The 15,154-nt window shown below is 44.5% G+C and overlaps 1 protein-coding gene across 1 annotated transcript in view; it reads right to left on the bottom strand.

The window, feature by feature from the left end:
* The window catches only part of prkcz (protein kinase C, zeta), a 108,608-nt gene that overhangs the window by 41,465 nt on the left and 51,989 nt on the right, over positions 1-15,154 (bottom strand). Inside the window, exon 5 of the mRNA XM_008280207.1 lies at positions 6,370-6,455. Within this exon, the coding sequence (XP_008278429.1) occupies positions 6,370-6,455 (86 nt within the window). The remainder of the gene's footprint in view (positions 1-6,369; positions 6,456-15,154) is intronic.

Genomic DNA, 15,154 nt, shown 5'->3' with positions numbered 1-15,154 from the left:
TAGTCATGCCTTCTTATTGTCAGAGGGCATGCAGCGTCAGTGCTTTTCTCTTCTCTGTTCAAGTGCTTCTTTGTTGCTGTGAGCTAAATGCTAACATTAGGATGCTAACATGCAGCACGTTCATCATCTCATGTTGGTTCATTACCATCTGCACATTCACACCACTGGAATGCCATCCACAGCCAGGAGACACACTCGGCCACGCCATATTTTTCACTTTCCTGCTGTAGAAACTCTTGTAGGCTTTGGATCATTATCACGCTGGAATATTCCTCTTCTGCCAAGTTTCTGCAGACTGGGACTCATCTCGTCAGCCGGTACCGTCGCAGTGCTTTACTGTCAGGACCACGGATTTACTGTGGTGGTCCAAAACATGCTGAACTCCATCGAGCCAAATGTTATTAGTTTATTATATTATATACAAATAATCCATCCATCATCTCCACACCTTCATCCTCACCAGGGTCATGGGGGGCTGGAGTCTATCCCAGCTGACTCAGGGTGAAGGCAGGTTCACCTGGACAGGTAACCAGTCTATCACAGGGCTACACTTAGAGACAGACAACCAAGCACACTCACATTCACACCTACGGACAATTTACAATCACCAATTAACCTCAGCATGTTTCTGGACTGTGGGAGGAAGCCGGAGAACCCGGAGAGAACCCACGCTGCACGGGGAGAACATGGAGACTCCACGCAGGAAGATCCCGGGTGTCCTCACCGGGACGCCAACCGGCGACCTTCTAGCTGTGAGGCCACGGTGCTAACCACTGATCCAATATTCATCAGGCTTCTTTTCAGGTTCTTTAGCAAAGCTTTCATTGTGCAATGTTGTACTGAAGAGCGAGCAAAGGTTTTCTTCTAGACGGCGTCTACAGAGGCCGGCGTTCGACGCTGTCTTTTATGCTCTCTGAGCTGTGACAGAAACCCTGATGTTAACTGATGGCTCTGGTGCTGCCCATCTGTTTGTCAGCATTAGATGGTGAAATTTGTGCACCATCAGGTCAAAACTAATTCATAGAACTCTTATAACCATGTTCATGCAATTAGGCTAATTGAAAACCATGGCTTCACTTTTGTGGCATTTCTAACTTGGCGGCTGCATTTTCACTGACATGTAAACGATGCTGCTTCTGTTGTTTACTGTGTTACAGCAAACTGAACAACTTTGTATTTTGGACTGATGGTGAAGCTAAAGAAGACACCTGTAAACACCACCTTGACATTTCATTAATCATAAAGGCCATTTATTTCTATTTTTTGACATCTTATAGACAAAATGAATAATCGGCTGCACCTGAACACTAGAATAGGTTCAGGTACTACAGCTCAGACCACTAAAGCAGCATAATACTGTCCTTATCTGTCACTGCTTGCATTATTTACCTCATATTAACTCAGTGCAATCAAAACAAACGGTCCTCTGGTACTGACAATACAACCTACTGTCTGACTAATTTTAACCAGTTCATTTAAATGTTACTGAAAGCTGAACATCTCTATTCCTGTGCTAGAATTAGGGCTAAGACCCAGAGATGTCCTTGACTGGACAGCCTGTGGTGCTGTTGTCATTCCAGAGTCCCAGAGTCAAGGAGACTACAGATTAGTTCCAGGATTTACCATAAAACAAAGGCCGGCCTCCACTGGCTGTTAGGCTTCATCATCCGCTAACAATGAACTGCTAACAGATGTAAAGTCAGGGTTAAAACAAAGTCTTTTGATTTCTAGTTCATGCCTTGTACAAAAGTTGACTTCCATCTATCCAATAATTGTTGAGATATTTCCATCTGGACCAGGGCAGGGAGCAGCCAACATTATAAGCATGTACCTGTAAACCTGTGCCGGGCCCACAGTGAACAGCACTGAAAAGGCTCCTGGCCAAACCCAGTGTCTGACCCCAGCAGTAGCTTGAGCTGGATTAAGTCCACTGCTTGAACTCCATGCTGTTACCCCCTGCTGGGGACTGAAAGGTAAAAGCTTCTGTCAAACACTGACAGAAACAGCTAATAGCTCTCTCACCCAGTCAGCCCATCATCACAGGACCAAGTGATGCCAACGAGACCAGACTAGAAAGCTCTAAGCTGTCCTACAAAGATGTCAGAGTCCTGAACCGTTTCTTTGCAGATCCCAGCATTTCATTTGAACCATTGAGCATGTAGAGATGAACAGCAAGTGACTAATTTCTGCCTCATCACAGGGGGAACCTAAACAGACCTCATTATGTCCATAGGAAGAGATCCACAAAGCAGCTTTCTCTACTGCAATGTCAGCGGGAGACGGAGAGGGATGAAGAGGAGGGAGGAGAGGGATGAAGACGAGCATGTGCAGGCTGAGAGGAAGGAGAGGGATGGAGCGAGGGAAGGAAGGAGAAGTCTGACCTACTTCTCTTTAGCTTATTTATATGCTGAGGACAACACAGCGAACCAACCAAAGGACTGGAAGCTGGCATAGCAACAACAGTCAGAGAAAGCCCAGTCTGAAAACCAGCTGATTAACTATTTAGATTCGCAAGTACAGATAGATGGACAGCGTTCGTAGAGTCCTATTAAAATTGTGAAAACAGTTTCCATGATGCTACGCTTACCCTAAACTAAGCTAACCAGGTTCTAGCTCCAGATACACACAAACATGACACTGGTACGCAGCTACTTGTCACAAATACAAATGAAGGCCAATAATCACTGCAAGGGTTCACACAGTGCACATGTTGTTATCTGCAAAAGTCAGTGAGGTGTGCAGCCGAAAATGTGTGACTGTGCGTAGTGTCAGTCGTGTATACTGAACAGACAGTCACGAGCAACACAAACTGTCCTCCACATGTGCATAAGCAGTGGCACACATTGTTTTCTGACTTTCTCCTCTTGTTCAGCCATCATATGTGGAACAAACCCACACATGCTAACAGGACTGTAGTGCCGTCTGTACAGAACAACATGTCCACCTGTCCTATGTGGAGTCAATCAGCATCAGCATGTGAGACACATCATGCAGACCCACATCTCCACTGTGAAAGTCTGAAACCATCTGACATACTTGATGAAAGCAATTCTGCTCTAACTCATCTATTTAATACACAACAAGGTAAATAAAGGACCAGTCACACTGGAGTCAGGACATGTGAGCAGCGGTCCGTCATCATGATGAGTGTTTCTGGATTATATTTCTCAGCAGTACCATATACCAACAGTTTACGTCTTAAATTGAATAAACCAGGCTCCACGGTGCATTAGTAGTAATGACAGTAACAAGGAGTGGATGCTGGACGAGTGCTGAGTCAGGATGATGCCGGTGCACTCAGTTATCCACTGTCTGGTCCAGACATTAAGACAATAGCACCCATGGGAGACGTTCCACCCTGAAGAACAGTAACAATGACCAGAACCCTTCCGGTTCTGACGCCCCTCCTCGTGTCTGAAGGCGGCGCTTTCAACACTCGCTGGCAATGCAAGAACTTGAAGCTACCTTTTTATTGTCAGGTGTTCAGCTCTCGTCTCAGACTCACACAGCCGACTCAACTCCACTTTTCCTCGTGGCTGTTGATCTGAAAGCTGTCTCAACAAACGAGTGACAAAAATATACGATACAGCACCATCTGATTTGGCCAGAGCGTCTGAGATCACAACACAAAGCTAGCGCCTTGCTCCAGCAGCAGCAGAACCTGATCTGCATTCTGGCCCTTCAGGGAAAACGCATTAGGCACTTAAGGCCTTAAACTGCATTAACGTCTTTCTCCTCCTGCCTTCCAGAGTGGCCAGTGCATTATGGAAGAAGACGTCTTTAAATGCTGAAATCCTGCTTCAGACAAGCCGGGTGAGCAGGTGGAGCCCTTTAACATCTTGGCAGGGAAATGATGAAAGCCCACATGTGCTTTCAGGTACTCGTGTGTGTGTGTGTGTGTGTGTGTGTGTGTGTGTGTGTGTGTGTGTGTGTAGCATGGAGCTGAGAGCTGAGATGAGACAACTGCTAAACAAGCCACAACTAGGACACGATGAATTATGCATCAATATCCAGATAGCTTAGCTGGAGCAGTGACTTGATTACCTGTCATTTATAATTCAGGTGCAGTATGTTTATCACATATCGTACCGTATACTCCACAAAGAAAGAGAAATGCACCGCCGCTCTGCACAGATTTAAAATCCTACACACAAAGAGTTTAGTTCTGAACTGAACAGCATCATCCTGAGCCAGGACGTGAACCAGATTCTGACCAACCACAGTGTCAAAGAGGTATTTTATTTTCTGTAGTTGCCAGCCACCTGCCCCACACCATCATCAAAAAAACAATATTCTGTCCAGCGCCAACGTTTTAGGATTCCTGTGCTCAGGTTGAAATAAATGATGGACCCACCTGGCCACGTCCTAATCCCCGAGGTAATTACTCTCCTGGTTTTTGTTGTTGTTTCCTTTTAAGCTTTTGTTTATGAGATGTGAATGTGAATGAATCCTACTGACAGCTACCATCCGACAAAATGTTGAGACATCTTTTAAAAATATGATAAAACTGATGATTTTTAGGCAAATAGTGAAGCAATCCAGTTCAGTCCATGAATAGAGTTGGACTGGGCCGGAGCTTCAGTCCAAAGGTGTTTTAGAAAATAACGGATATCCAATTAGCTGTCAACACTTCTTTCCATATATGTGATCCAAATGAGGGTGAGCTGCTGGCAAGTAGACTTAAACCATCCATCCATTATCTATACACCGCTGGAGCCTATCCCAGCTGACTGAGGGTGAAGGCAGGTTCACCTGGACAGGTAACCAGTCTATCACAGGGCTACACTTAGAGACAGACAACCAAGCACACTCACATTCACACCTACGGACAATTTACAATCACCAATTAACCTCAGCATGTTTGTGGACTGTGGGAGGAAGCCGGAGAACCCGGAGAGAACCCACGCTGCACGGGGAGAACATGGAGACTCCACGCAGGAAGATCCCGGGTGTCCTCACCGGGACGCCAACCGGCGACCTTCTAGCTGTGAGGCCACGGTGCTAACCACTGAACCACCGTGCAGCTCAGACTTAAACCAGTTGGAGTAATTTTCATGTGTGTCATCCAGCTGGTTTTACGGTTTTTGATGCTACCTACCACCTCAGACCAACCACAGGCCGACCTGACGCCGGCCCATCAGTTAACAATCTCCCTGAGGTTTACACCGAAGGGACCAATAAAGTTCTCTTCTATTCTATTCTATTCTATTCTATTCTATTCTATTCTATTCTATTCTATTCTATTCTATTCTAGCTGGCTGCATATAGCTTAGCTTTGTCTGTCATTCACATACATCCCTCAGTGTCTCGCTCTCTTCACCGTCCAACCTGGAGTCAAACTTCAGGACCTCGTTTCGTTCTTTCGTCCACTTTTAATCTTTTTCTGTTTTTCTAACTGTCCAGATTAAAACATAAAAACTGTGTCATCAAAAATCTGTGTATTTGTTGTTTGTGGTTTTGGCAAATTCAAAGTTGTTTAGGATGTGTTCAGGGTTAGAAACACTTGGCGAGAGGCAGGAAGAGATCCTGGTTCTGGGTGATAAAATGTGGAACATCAAGCGTCGGTATGTGATGGAGCTACTTCTAGCATTGGCACTGATCACTGGCACCGCATCCCAAGTAATTACAGTAAGAACAGAAAAACAGATTTCCACAGTTTTTGGATAAAACATCTTAGTGTTCCTTCACACCTCCTGGTGGTAAAATCTATGAGCTGAACTTATTGAAGTACAAATAAGTAAGAATAAGATCATCAGTTATAATTCTTCAAAACATTAATGGTTCATCCTATTTTCTTGCCCTAAACAGGAGTTCAGGTCTGCTAACACTGATGGCATAACCAACCAAGACCATAAAAGCTTTACAGACAGCAACAAGGGCAAAACCTTCTTTTGCCGAAGCCAGAATTCAGTTCAAACAAAAATGCATGAGAACAAAATCAGAGTAACCATCCAGGCTGACAACTTAAAGTCGTAACACACCCTCAGATCAAGATGTTTTTTCACCTGACATACGCTAAGTGCTCCTGGCAGCTGCTAACTGCTTCTGTGGCATCAGTGCTGATGCTGGGAGCACAGCCTGATATCTCCTTTTGTTCTGCTCGTTCAGCTCCACTGCACCGTTCAGCAGGATGTAGTGGGAAAAAAGAACCAGCTTCTCATGTTCAATCTAAATAACAGTAAAGAATAAAACATGTTGAAAAGCCACCAGCATGCCGAGAATAAAGAAAACCTGAAGCAGAACCTTATAATAAAATACACATCACTTTCAAACATCCTGATAAGCATCCAAGATGAGCTCCCGTCCCTGGTTTGGCTGATATGAAGCCTTGTTCAGGCAGGTGTGTTCAGGACATCTGAAGACACTCACCCTGTTAAAGCGTTTGGCCTGGAAGAGGTGTCCGTTGACTCGATAGAGCTTCCTCCATCTTCTGGCCCCGCGGCGGTAGATCGATTCTAAAAGAGAGATAAAACAGTTGTAGAGCAGCAGCATGGCGAGATGGTGAGAGACTAATGAGGAGGAAAGCGAAGCCGGAGAGGAGGAAGATGCAGCGATGAGCTGAAGTTGAGCGGAAGGTCCTGCAGTTCTTCCTGTGTGTGAAATCTGAGTTCAAGTGAGGGGAAGACAACAATCAGGTTACTCCACAGTGAAGATGCACCATCACACACACACCCATCCAGAGCGCCTCCCTCCCTCCCCCGCTACACTCCCCCTCCATCCTCCACCTAGACTACTGGCTTCCTTCATCTCTCCTTGTTCCTTCCCTTCTTCCAGACCTCCTTCTCTCCTTTCATGTCACCCCTGCTGATGGATGGGCTTATCAGCGCTCCGTAACGCCTTTTATTCAAAGAAAACGAAGAAGCTGTAGCTATTTATACCAGGACCCTGTAGTCAGCTATTAATAAACTGCAGGGCATTAACATGAGTCTTGCAATGTGCTAAAATTTGCTCATTTTGTCCTCACGCAGTGTTTAGAAAAACATTTCACACAAAGTTTCACTGGGATTCGTCAGTATTTTTATCCTATGAAACAGTCCTGTGATACACTTAGATTATTATTATTTCATTTGTTCAGATTGAATAAGAATTACCGACCATTTTCAATCACTTCAAAGTAAATATAAACTATGAAAAGTAAGCCATAAACAAATATAAATGTGCTAAGTCCTCTGTCTACACTTTTTAATGGCAATCAGTATCCAGATGGACACGTCAGCTCCCCACAAGTGGAGCAAAAGTATTTCAGGAACTGACATCTGCTGCTGATGATGTCATCTGCAGCCGAGGTCTGTGCACCAGTCACCTGGGGACACATCAGGGCGTTGCCTCCTGCCTGGTCCTGAACACTAACCTGAGAGCACCTCCACTGTGAGAAAAAGCAGCAGGTGCATAGACAGGTAACCATCCATCATCTACACACCGTCACACTTAGAGACAGACAACCAAGCACACTCACATTCACACCTACGGACAATTTACAATCACCAATTAACCTCAGCATGTTTCTGGACTGTGGGAGGAAGCCGGAGAACCCGGAGAGAACCCACGCTGCACGGGGAGAACATGGAGACTCCACGCAGAAAGATCCCGGGTGTCCTCACCGGGACGTGAACTGGCGACCTTCTAGCTGTGAGGCCACGGTGCTAACCACTGATCCACCTGCAGCCCGGCAGGTAACTAGTGGTGTGAATTTATTTGATCAAGAAAAGTTTATAGAAAGTGTCCAAGACAGTTGAAAGCACCAGGACTGGGCTGTGTGGCTTTTCAGTCTCATCTCCAACCAGTCCTGCTGCTAGAGGATAGAAAACAGGCCCAACAAATGCACTGTTTCATCCCATATTTGATAAAAAAACAAAAAAAGACAAAGGCCACTTCTATTAAATATGTAAACAAGCCAGAAAGTAGTGAATGCACTGACTAGTGTTCTAAATTGCTCAAACTTAAACAAACTCAAATCTCTCTTTGGCCTGATAAACATCCACGTCTTTCCAACTCCATGCCCCTTGTCCAGAATGTAAAGCCTTCCAGCCCAACATAATGTGAACATAATGTGAACATAATGTGAACAAACAGCAGCATTTCTACAAATCAATAAACTACCAGACATCATGCTTGTGTTGTCTTCTGCTGTTTACAAAAAAAGTCAAATAAAACATCAGCAGTAAGTGAACCATACAGGCCCTGCCCTCCTGACTCCCACTAATTATTCATTAGCCACCATCCCAGTGCCTCCCCCCAGTCTGCACTGGTTTTCCAGTCTGGTTGGTTGCTCCAGCGATGGGTGCGGCTGTGATATTCTCCTCTACTCCCTCGTTTTTTGCCTCTGTTGCTATGGTAGCCCAAGCCCGCCATACACCAGCTATTATTAGTTAGCTGTGAGGATGTCAAGACGACTTTGTCCGCCAATAACAGCGCATCTCAACAACAAATCCCCCTTTGTCCACTTCTAAAAACCCACTCTGCCATCATGAAGAACAAGGTTAAGCACACTGTATATTAGATTTGCTGTTTATCTCTTGAGCGACGGATCTCTTCATATTTCCATACCCTGGGGTGAACTCTGGGTCCAGATGGTTTTAACAGGGGGCCATCTAGTCTGACTCACTGATGAGGATTCTGGGTATAAAGCTGCCATTTGTGCCACATTTCCTCTGTTTGTGTGATTCCTTTTTCATGATCCCTTCCACTATAGGACACAGGAGCAGCAACCTAAACACTGATAACGGTGAGATCTAGATGATGTAGTCTGTCTGTAAATTAGCCATTTTAATAACAGTGCTCGCCTCGCTTCATGTAAATGTTCCACTCTGTCTGTTCTCCCTCCCATATACATATGACATCGTTTTTGGCAAGCAGATAGAGTTTGTTTCCTTCTGAACACATGCACTCATAGAGACGGGGATTTAAAACACTTGAGGTACCAACCGAGGCAACACTACAGCATCATTTCAGAAAGCTATCACCGGTCTAATGTCACCGTCGCTGAGGTCTCTCCTGTCTAAACCGTCCATTAGCAGCCGTACCTTCCTTCTCTCTGGCATTATGATCAGTGTTTCAGCGGCTCCAGATTCTTTCTGCCTCTCTCTGGGTCTCCCTCGCTGCTCAGATCAGAGTGAAAGCGAGCAGAGGGGAGACACAAAGAGGCCCTGCTCTTTAGGGCCTCGACTGTGAATTCTCTCTAATCCTGTTAAGTCGAGCCCTTTAAAGAAAAGTGCCGCCTGCCTCTGAGAATCACTGCAGTGTGTTTCCATAGTTACCCAGTATTTCTTCCCCTGCACTGGTACTGGTGGGTGAGGGAGGCGGCCGGGGGGGTGAGACGATGTGAGGAGAAGTGTGACGAAGGTGAACCTGGAGATCTCATGACGCGCCGCATGCCCACATCGGACGCTAAACACAGCGCATGCCATTAAATAATTAACTGCGACAGATGTTTTGACAGAGTTGTGAATTGCAGCTCAGCGTCTTTCATCAGAGTGTTGATGAAGAGATGAGCGGTTAGATAGAAGATCTAAAACACACGAGTAAAGAGTTTTCTCTTAAACGTGTGTTTATCTTCCATACGGCTGGTCTGAGTCACTCCATTAACACATTTATTTATAACTGTATTATTCTAGGGAGTAACCGGCTTTTACGATTCAAACCCTGGATAAGCTGAATGCAGACAAACCTCTGAAACCGTCCACTGTTATCAGGACTAGTCTAGATGTTGAACAAGTTACTGGTCACTGTCATGCATAAAATAATAATACTACTACTTGTGCTATACAAATACACCTGCTTTGCCTAAAGTCGGTAACAAATTAAACTAATTAATTTAACCCATACTAGAAAACAAATGATTGGACAGATGACATTCCAGTCTCTATATTTTAAATGTGTTTTTAATTAACCATATTTCTGTCCTGGTTTCAATGTAGAGCGACTAAATTCAACTATTTACTCGTTTCAAAGGCCCAAAGGCTAAAAATATATATACAATATTGGCTCAAAAATCTGTTCATTTTAGTGGTTTCTCGTCCATTCCTTCATGTTTTACCCACAGTCATGCGGCTATCAGCTGTAAAACAGCAAATGACAACATCTTGAATCCCCTCTAGTGATAACAAAGGTTGTTGCTTTAACAGTAATTTGTGGATTAGGAGAGTTAATGAGGTCTTATGCACATCTTAGTTGGATCCCTCGCAGCCTGAAGGCGATGCAAACCAGAAACGCCGCCGCCGCCGCCGCCGCCTCACACACACTTGCAACACACCACTTGCACTTGACTAGCAGACCTTCAAAAAGCTGACCTATTACAACATCCCCCTCAGGAGCACATCGAGTGTTGCATTGCCCCATTTTTCTGCCAAGGTGCCAGAATGAGAGTAAGAAAGACGCAGAGCAAAGGAACAAAGCAAGCGAGTCAGAAGCAGCTCTCAGATTACGAATCAAAACACAATACTACACCTCCGGATGCAAAGGCCAGCGCGCACAGTCCTGCCATTTTGTCCGCTGAAGGTATAAAGAACTGCAGACAGCCTGCTGGTGATATACTGTAGATTATGTGGGGAGCCGTGGAGCAGGACGACAGGGTGGTACTACCAAATCTCTCCAGGACAGGACATTTACGAGGGTTTGACTCACTTCCAGACATTGTTCCTCTCACTCACAGGAAAGTAGCAGCATACAAGTTGCTACCAACAACACCCGCCCCTTTGCTTAAATACCAACAAAAAAAAAAAAGAGAGAGAGAGAGAAGGCATCAAGACGGAGAATGCTCTGTATTGTGTTTTCAGAAGGTTCCTTAGGGATCAGCAGCTGTACTCCACAGTGAAGGATGTGCCTCTGTCAGGGTGGAACTAACTTACCAACGTTTAGGCATTTTCTGGACACTGTCCCACTTGTTAAAGGCTTTTATATAAAGCAAGGTTATTACTGGCTTCCACTTTCAAAGAAGCTGAAAGGGATCAATGAAACAGGCCTGAGGCGTTTTTAGACACAATTAGACCTTTGTGACGGAGACTGTTGAGCGGTGCCATGACTAAATTTGCTAGTTTGGCTGTTAAATAAAGCATTTGTTCGCTTGTCCTTTAATCACCACGTTCCAGATAAAGACGGAGACCACAGACGTTGCAAAGTGCATGAAATTACAAAAGACATCCAATTTAAAGTTTGGACAGCCCACGCTGATGCGGTTTTGGGAGCCGGTAAGGGCTTTTGAGCGCCATCAGTGTTTTCTGAAATGGATATGGTAGGAGGCAGCCATAGACGGACTGGATGACAGCGTAGACAAACGAGTGTGTGGGATCCTCTGGACTGCAGACGGTGTTACATGTTGATGAGTCAGACGGTCTGGGTGACGCCATGGCAACTGATCTACCACCATGTTACCCCTGCACCCATATCTGAGATGTGAGGCGTGTGCAATGTGTTCAAAGCATGGAATCGTTTCTATAAATTGGGCCCTGAGGCCACCATGTACAGACTAGGGCAGTGGGTTGTCAGTGGTTGAGGCTACTGGGGGCTACTGGGGGCTACTGGTCTGACGGTCGGGGTTCAAAGTCCAGCCAAGCCGCCCCTGCTGTGGCCCTGAGCAAGGCCCTCCACCCTGTGTGCACCAGGCCAGCCTCAGTGGGGCTGACCCTATACTCCGACCCCAGCTTCCTGACATATGTGAACGGAGGATTTCCCCTTCCAGGCTCAACAGACAAAACAAACGATAACGCTCACTGCAGTATTTGTGATCAACTGTATTTGAAGAGTTCGTTTGCAGAAACAGATCACTCCATTTTTTCAGATTATTTATTTTTTTGTTGTTTTCTTGAGATGATTTCAGTCAAACTGAAGCTGAGCGGATCTGACTCTGTGGAAATGACAGAAACAGAGATAACTGAAGTTTGACTGATGTTGTCTCAGGTAGATGATGGAAACGTGGGTTTATGAAGGTCTGTGGTGATGGAGTGATCTGTTTCTGAACTCTTCATTTATTTATTTATTGACCTGTACAAGGCTACACAGATGTTTTTACTATTTAGAAATACTACAGGTCCAACAGCCAAGGTGGAGGAATTCCTCAGGTTGCCTTGTTATCCAAACAATTAAAGGGAAAACCTGACTTTTCTCTTAATGATTACACAACTATTCAGTTTTAAGCATATAAATTCAATTTCTGGTCTATAATTTTCTAAGTGCCACTGAAAAACAGTATCAGACATATACTCAGTTACAGCTCCAATGAAAACTCACACTAAGACTAATAATAACTGTAGATTATGTGAACCATTACGTTTATAAGACATGTACTGTTACTGTTTTATGATAACGGATATTTCTGAGGACCAGGTTTACTGATTAAAGAGGTTTCTGTATCCTGTATTATTTAAACTAACAAAGACCAGAGGGCGAAACTCTTCAAAAACCACGAACTGAGAGACAACAGACCAGCGAATCCAGGTCAGTAAACACGTTACGGGTTCTGGGCTGATGACCCAACTGGTGACTGGATTCTTTGGCTGTTATCGCCGTTATAATGAGACGTAGAAGTCACACATACATGTAACTTAAAGTTTTTTGTCTGACAATATTCAGAACTCCACTTCTGGCCCTGATTAAATCAGCATAATTTAGAAATCATAATGAGCTGCTTTTGTGTACAAAGACTTGTTTCATCTGAGGGGAGAACTCATTAGTATGAACAGTTATAATATTATTTTTGCAAAACAGGTGATTGATTTAAAAATGATTCTGCCTCTAGTTCTTCCTACGGTTGCCGACTGCTTGTTCAGAGAGTCCAAAGGCGACTTGTTGGGTTTAAATGTGTACGGTCTGTACCTGACTCTGTTCAGCGCTGTGTAGTGACACATGTTGTAAACTGTGCTATACAAATAAAATTAACTTGACTTAATTCTTTTCCACACTGCACGACTGAATAATTATGATGTTTTTTATCACCGGATATTAATCCAATATTCCCAGAATAACACTGAAACACTATAGCATCATCATTCCTGTCCTGTCCTCAGTCTCAGTTTTCACAAATTCAATTTATTTGGTCATTTTAAACTTCTATTTTCTGCAGCTGATTACATCACTTCATCATGAGCTAGCGGTGGGTTTCTATGCCTCTGAGTTCAGTGTCCTCCAGAGCTTCAAACGATGAAACAATGAGGATTATGTTAGAGTTGGTACTAATACATGTTAGTTTTACTGAGAATACTACAAAAGGGAGACGATGCAACCAGACGTTTGTTCATGACTTGGAAGACATTTCAGAACAAGAAACATGACCATCGCTATGCCGATGACATTACAGTCTTCTGTGTCGACACGTTGTTTTGAAGAAGCATCAGCTTCCCTGTGTGAACCAGTCAGACCAGTTGTGGTGGTCTGTGATGTGTCCATGAGCACAACAATGTGATTATGGCCAATATATTAACATAAATGTGAAGCATAATGAGCTGCCGTTCTGTTTTTGAACCATTTAAAAGCAACACATTACTGTTTTCACAACGCACATGGTTCCTCTGAGAACCCGTACACATTTATAATCAGACTGAGTTGTTTAGATGGTGCTGATGTCCACCAGGTTTCTGTGTGTGATGTGGTCACTGCCTACCAGGCTGTCTGCAGGACTCACAGTGGACTCATCTGGAGTACGTTGTTCAGCATGCGATTCTGTTTTATTAGGTACTACACTGCTTTGACGAGGTCTTGATGAACTTTACTGGGACAGGTGCAGCAGGAAGGCAGGCAGGTAGCTTCATAAAGAAAAACTGGAGCATGGTGTAAGTTAATCATTAAAAGTCCACGGGCCGCCGCTACAGCTCAGCTGGTTGAGCTGGCGACCCAAGTACAGGGGCTCTAGTCCCCGATGCAGCGGCCATGGGTTCGAATCCAAGAGGTCAAAGAAAAACTTTAAAATAAATAAATAAATCTAAGTCCACACCCCAAAGAAAATCTAAGACAGTTTTTGAGGAATGGCAAACTCAAGCATGTATAAACTCTGTTACAGGTTTGTTCTCGCTCTGCCTGTGGATTCATGACCATTTCAATATTCACCTCTAAGCAGGATGTAAACGGTAAACCTAAATGAAGTGGTCCAGAAGTGTAGATGTTCCATCCACATCCACTGTGTACTGGCAGTCCTTACTGTGCAGTTCCTGGTGCTACTAGCTGCCACAGGCAGAGAGCAACTTTCTGTTCATCTTTTTTAAAAAACAAAAACATGCACAAGAACTCAAATCCGTTACAAATCGATCCCCTGGTCGTCGGTGTGGGTATATAAGCAGAACATCTACACACCGAGTGCAGTTATTGATGCCCCCCTGCTTCCTTCCACACACAGCTGGAACATGCTGGATGCTGTGAATGTGGACAGTTCAGGAGAACAGTGACCAGTGCTTCAGGAAACCAGAAATAAAGACAACAGCGAGCACAGCCAATGAAATCTGAGCGAGAAGAGACTCATCAGACATCAGCAGAAGATTACATGTCGGTGGATAATTCACCCTGTCCACGCCGGACTACAGCGAGAGAGCAGAAAATTGTGCCGTGGTCCATCCTGTGAGCTACCGGGTCAGTGTTTTATTGCTTGTTCATTTATCAGAACTCCTCCGTCTGTCTGTCTGGTGTCAGACTGACGGCTGTGTTGGTCTGAGCCGCCCTCCAGTCTGCTGTCAGCAGTTCACGCACAGAAAGACGATGAAAATGTTTTACACACTGGATTTGAGAACAGATTCATTATTGATTAATCTAATGACTTTTTCCCAAGAGACATTTAGTGAGTGACAACTAACCAACAACCCAAAGAGAATCCTTCAGTTTGCAGCAGCTTACACTGGAGAAGACTCCATCGTCACACACTAGCTTCACTGCCTTTGCTGTTAATCGCCTTCATACTGGATGACCAGTTATTCCAGCAGCACTACCACTGATGGCACTGGGTTCATGTCCTCAGAGTTCAGTCTGGGTTATTTGGAGTCTGCAGTAAAACCCAAACAGCCAGAATTATATTCCATCACTGTTGTGAATGTCTGATATAGCTGTTAAGCCTCTGGTGTTGTGTCCATTATTGTGCTTTTTCAGCCAGAAAAAAACACCAGAACGAATGGAAGAGTTTAAAAGTTTGATCTGTTTTATCCACTGCACAGCTGTGAGGTGGTGGCAGCTTGTTTAT

The sequence above is a fragment of the Stegastes partitus genome, unplaced genomic scaffold (assembly GCF_000690725.1).
Source record: "Stegastes partitus isolate 25-593 unplaced genomic scaffold, Stegastes_partitus-1.0.2 Scaffold185, whole genome shotgun sequence".
NCBI classification, from domain to species: Eukaryota; Metazoa; Chordata; class Actinopteri; family Pomacentridae; genus Stegastes; species Stegastes partitus.
This window is presented reverse-complemented; position numbering and strand designations above follow the sequence as displayed.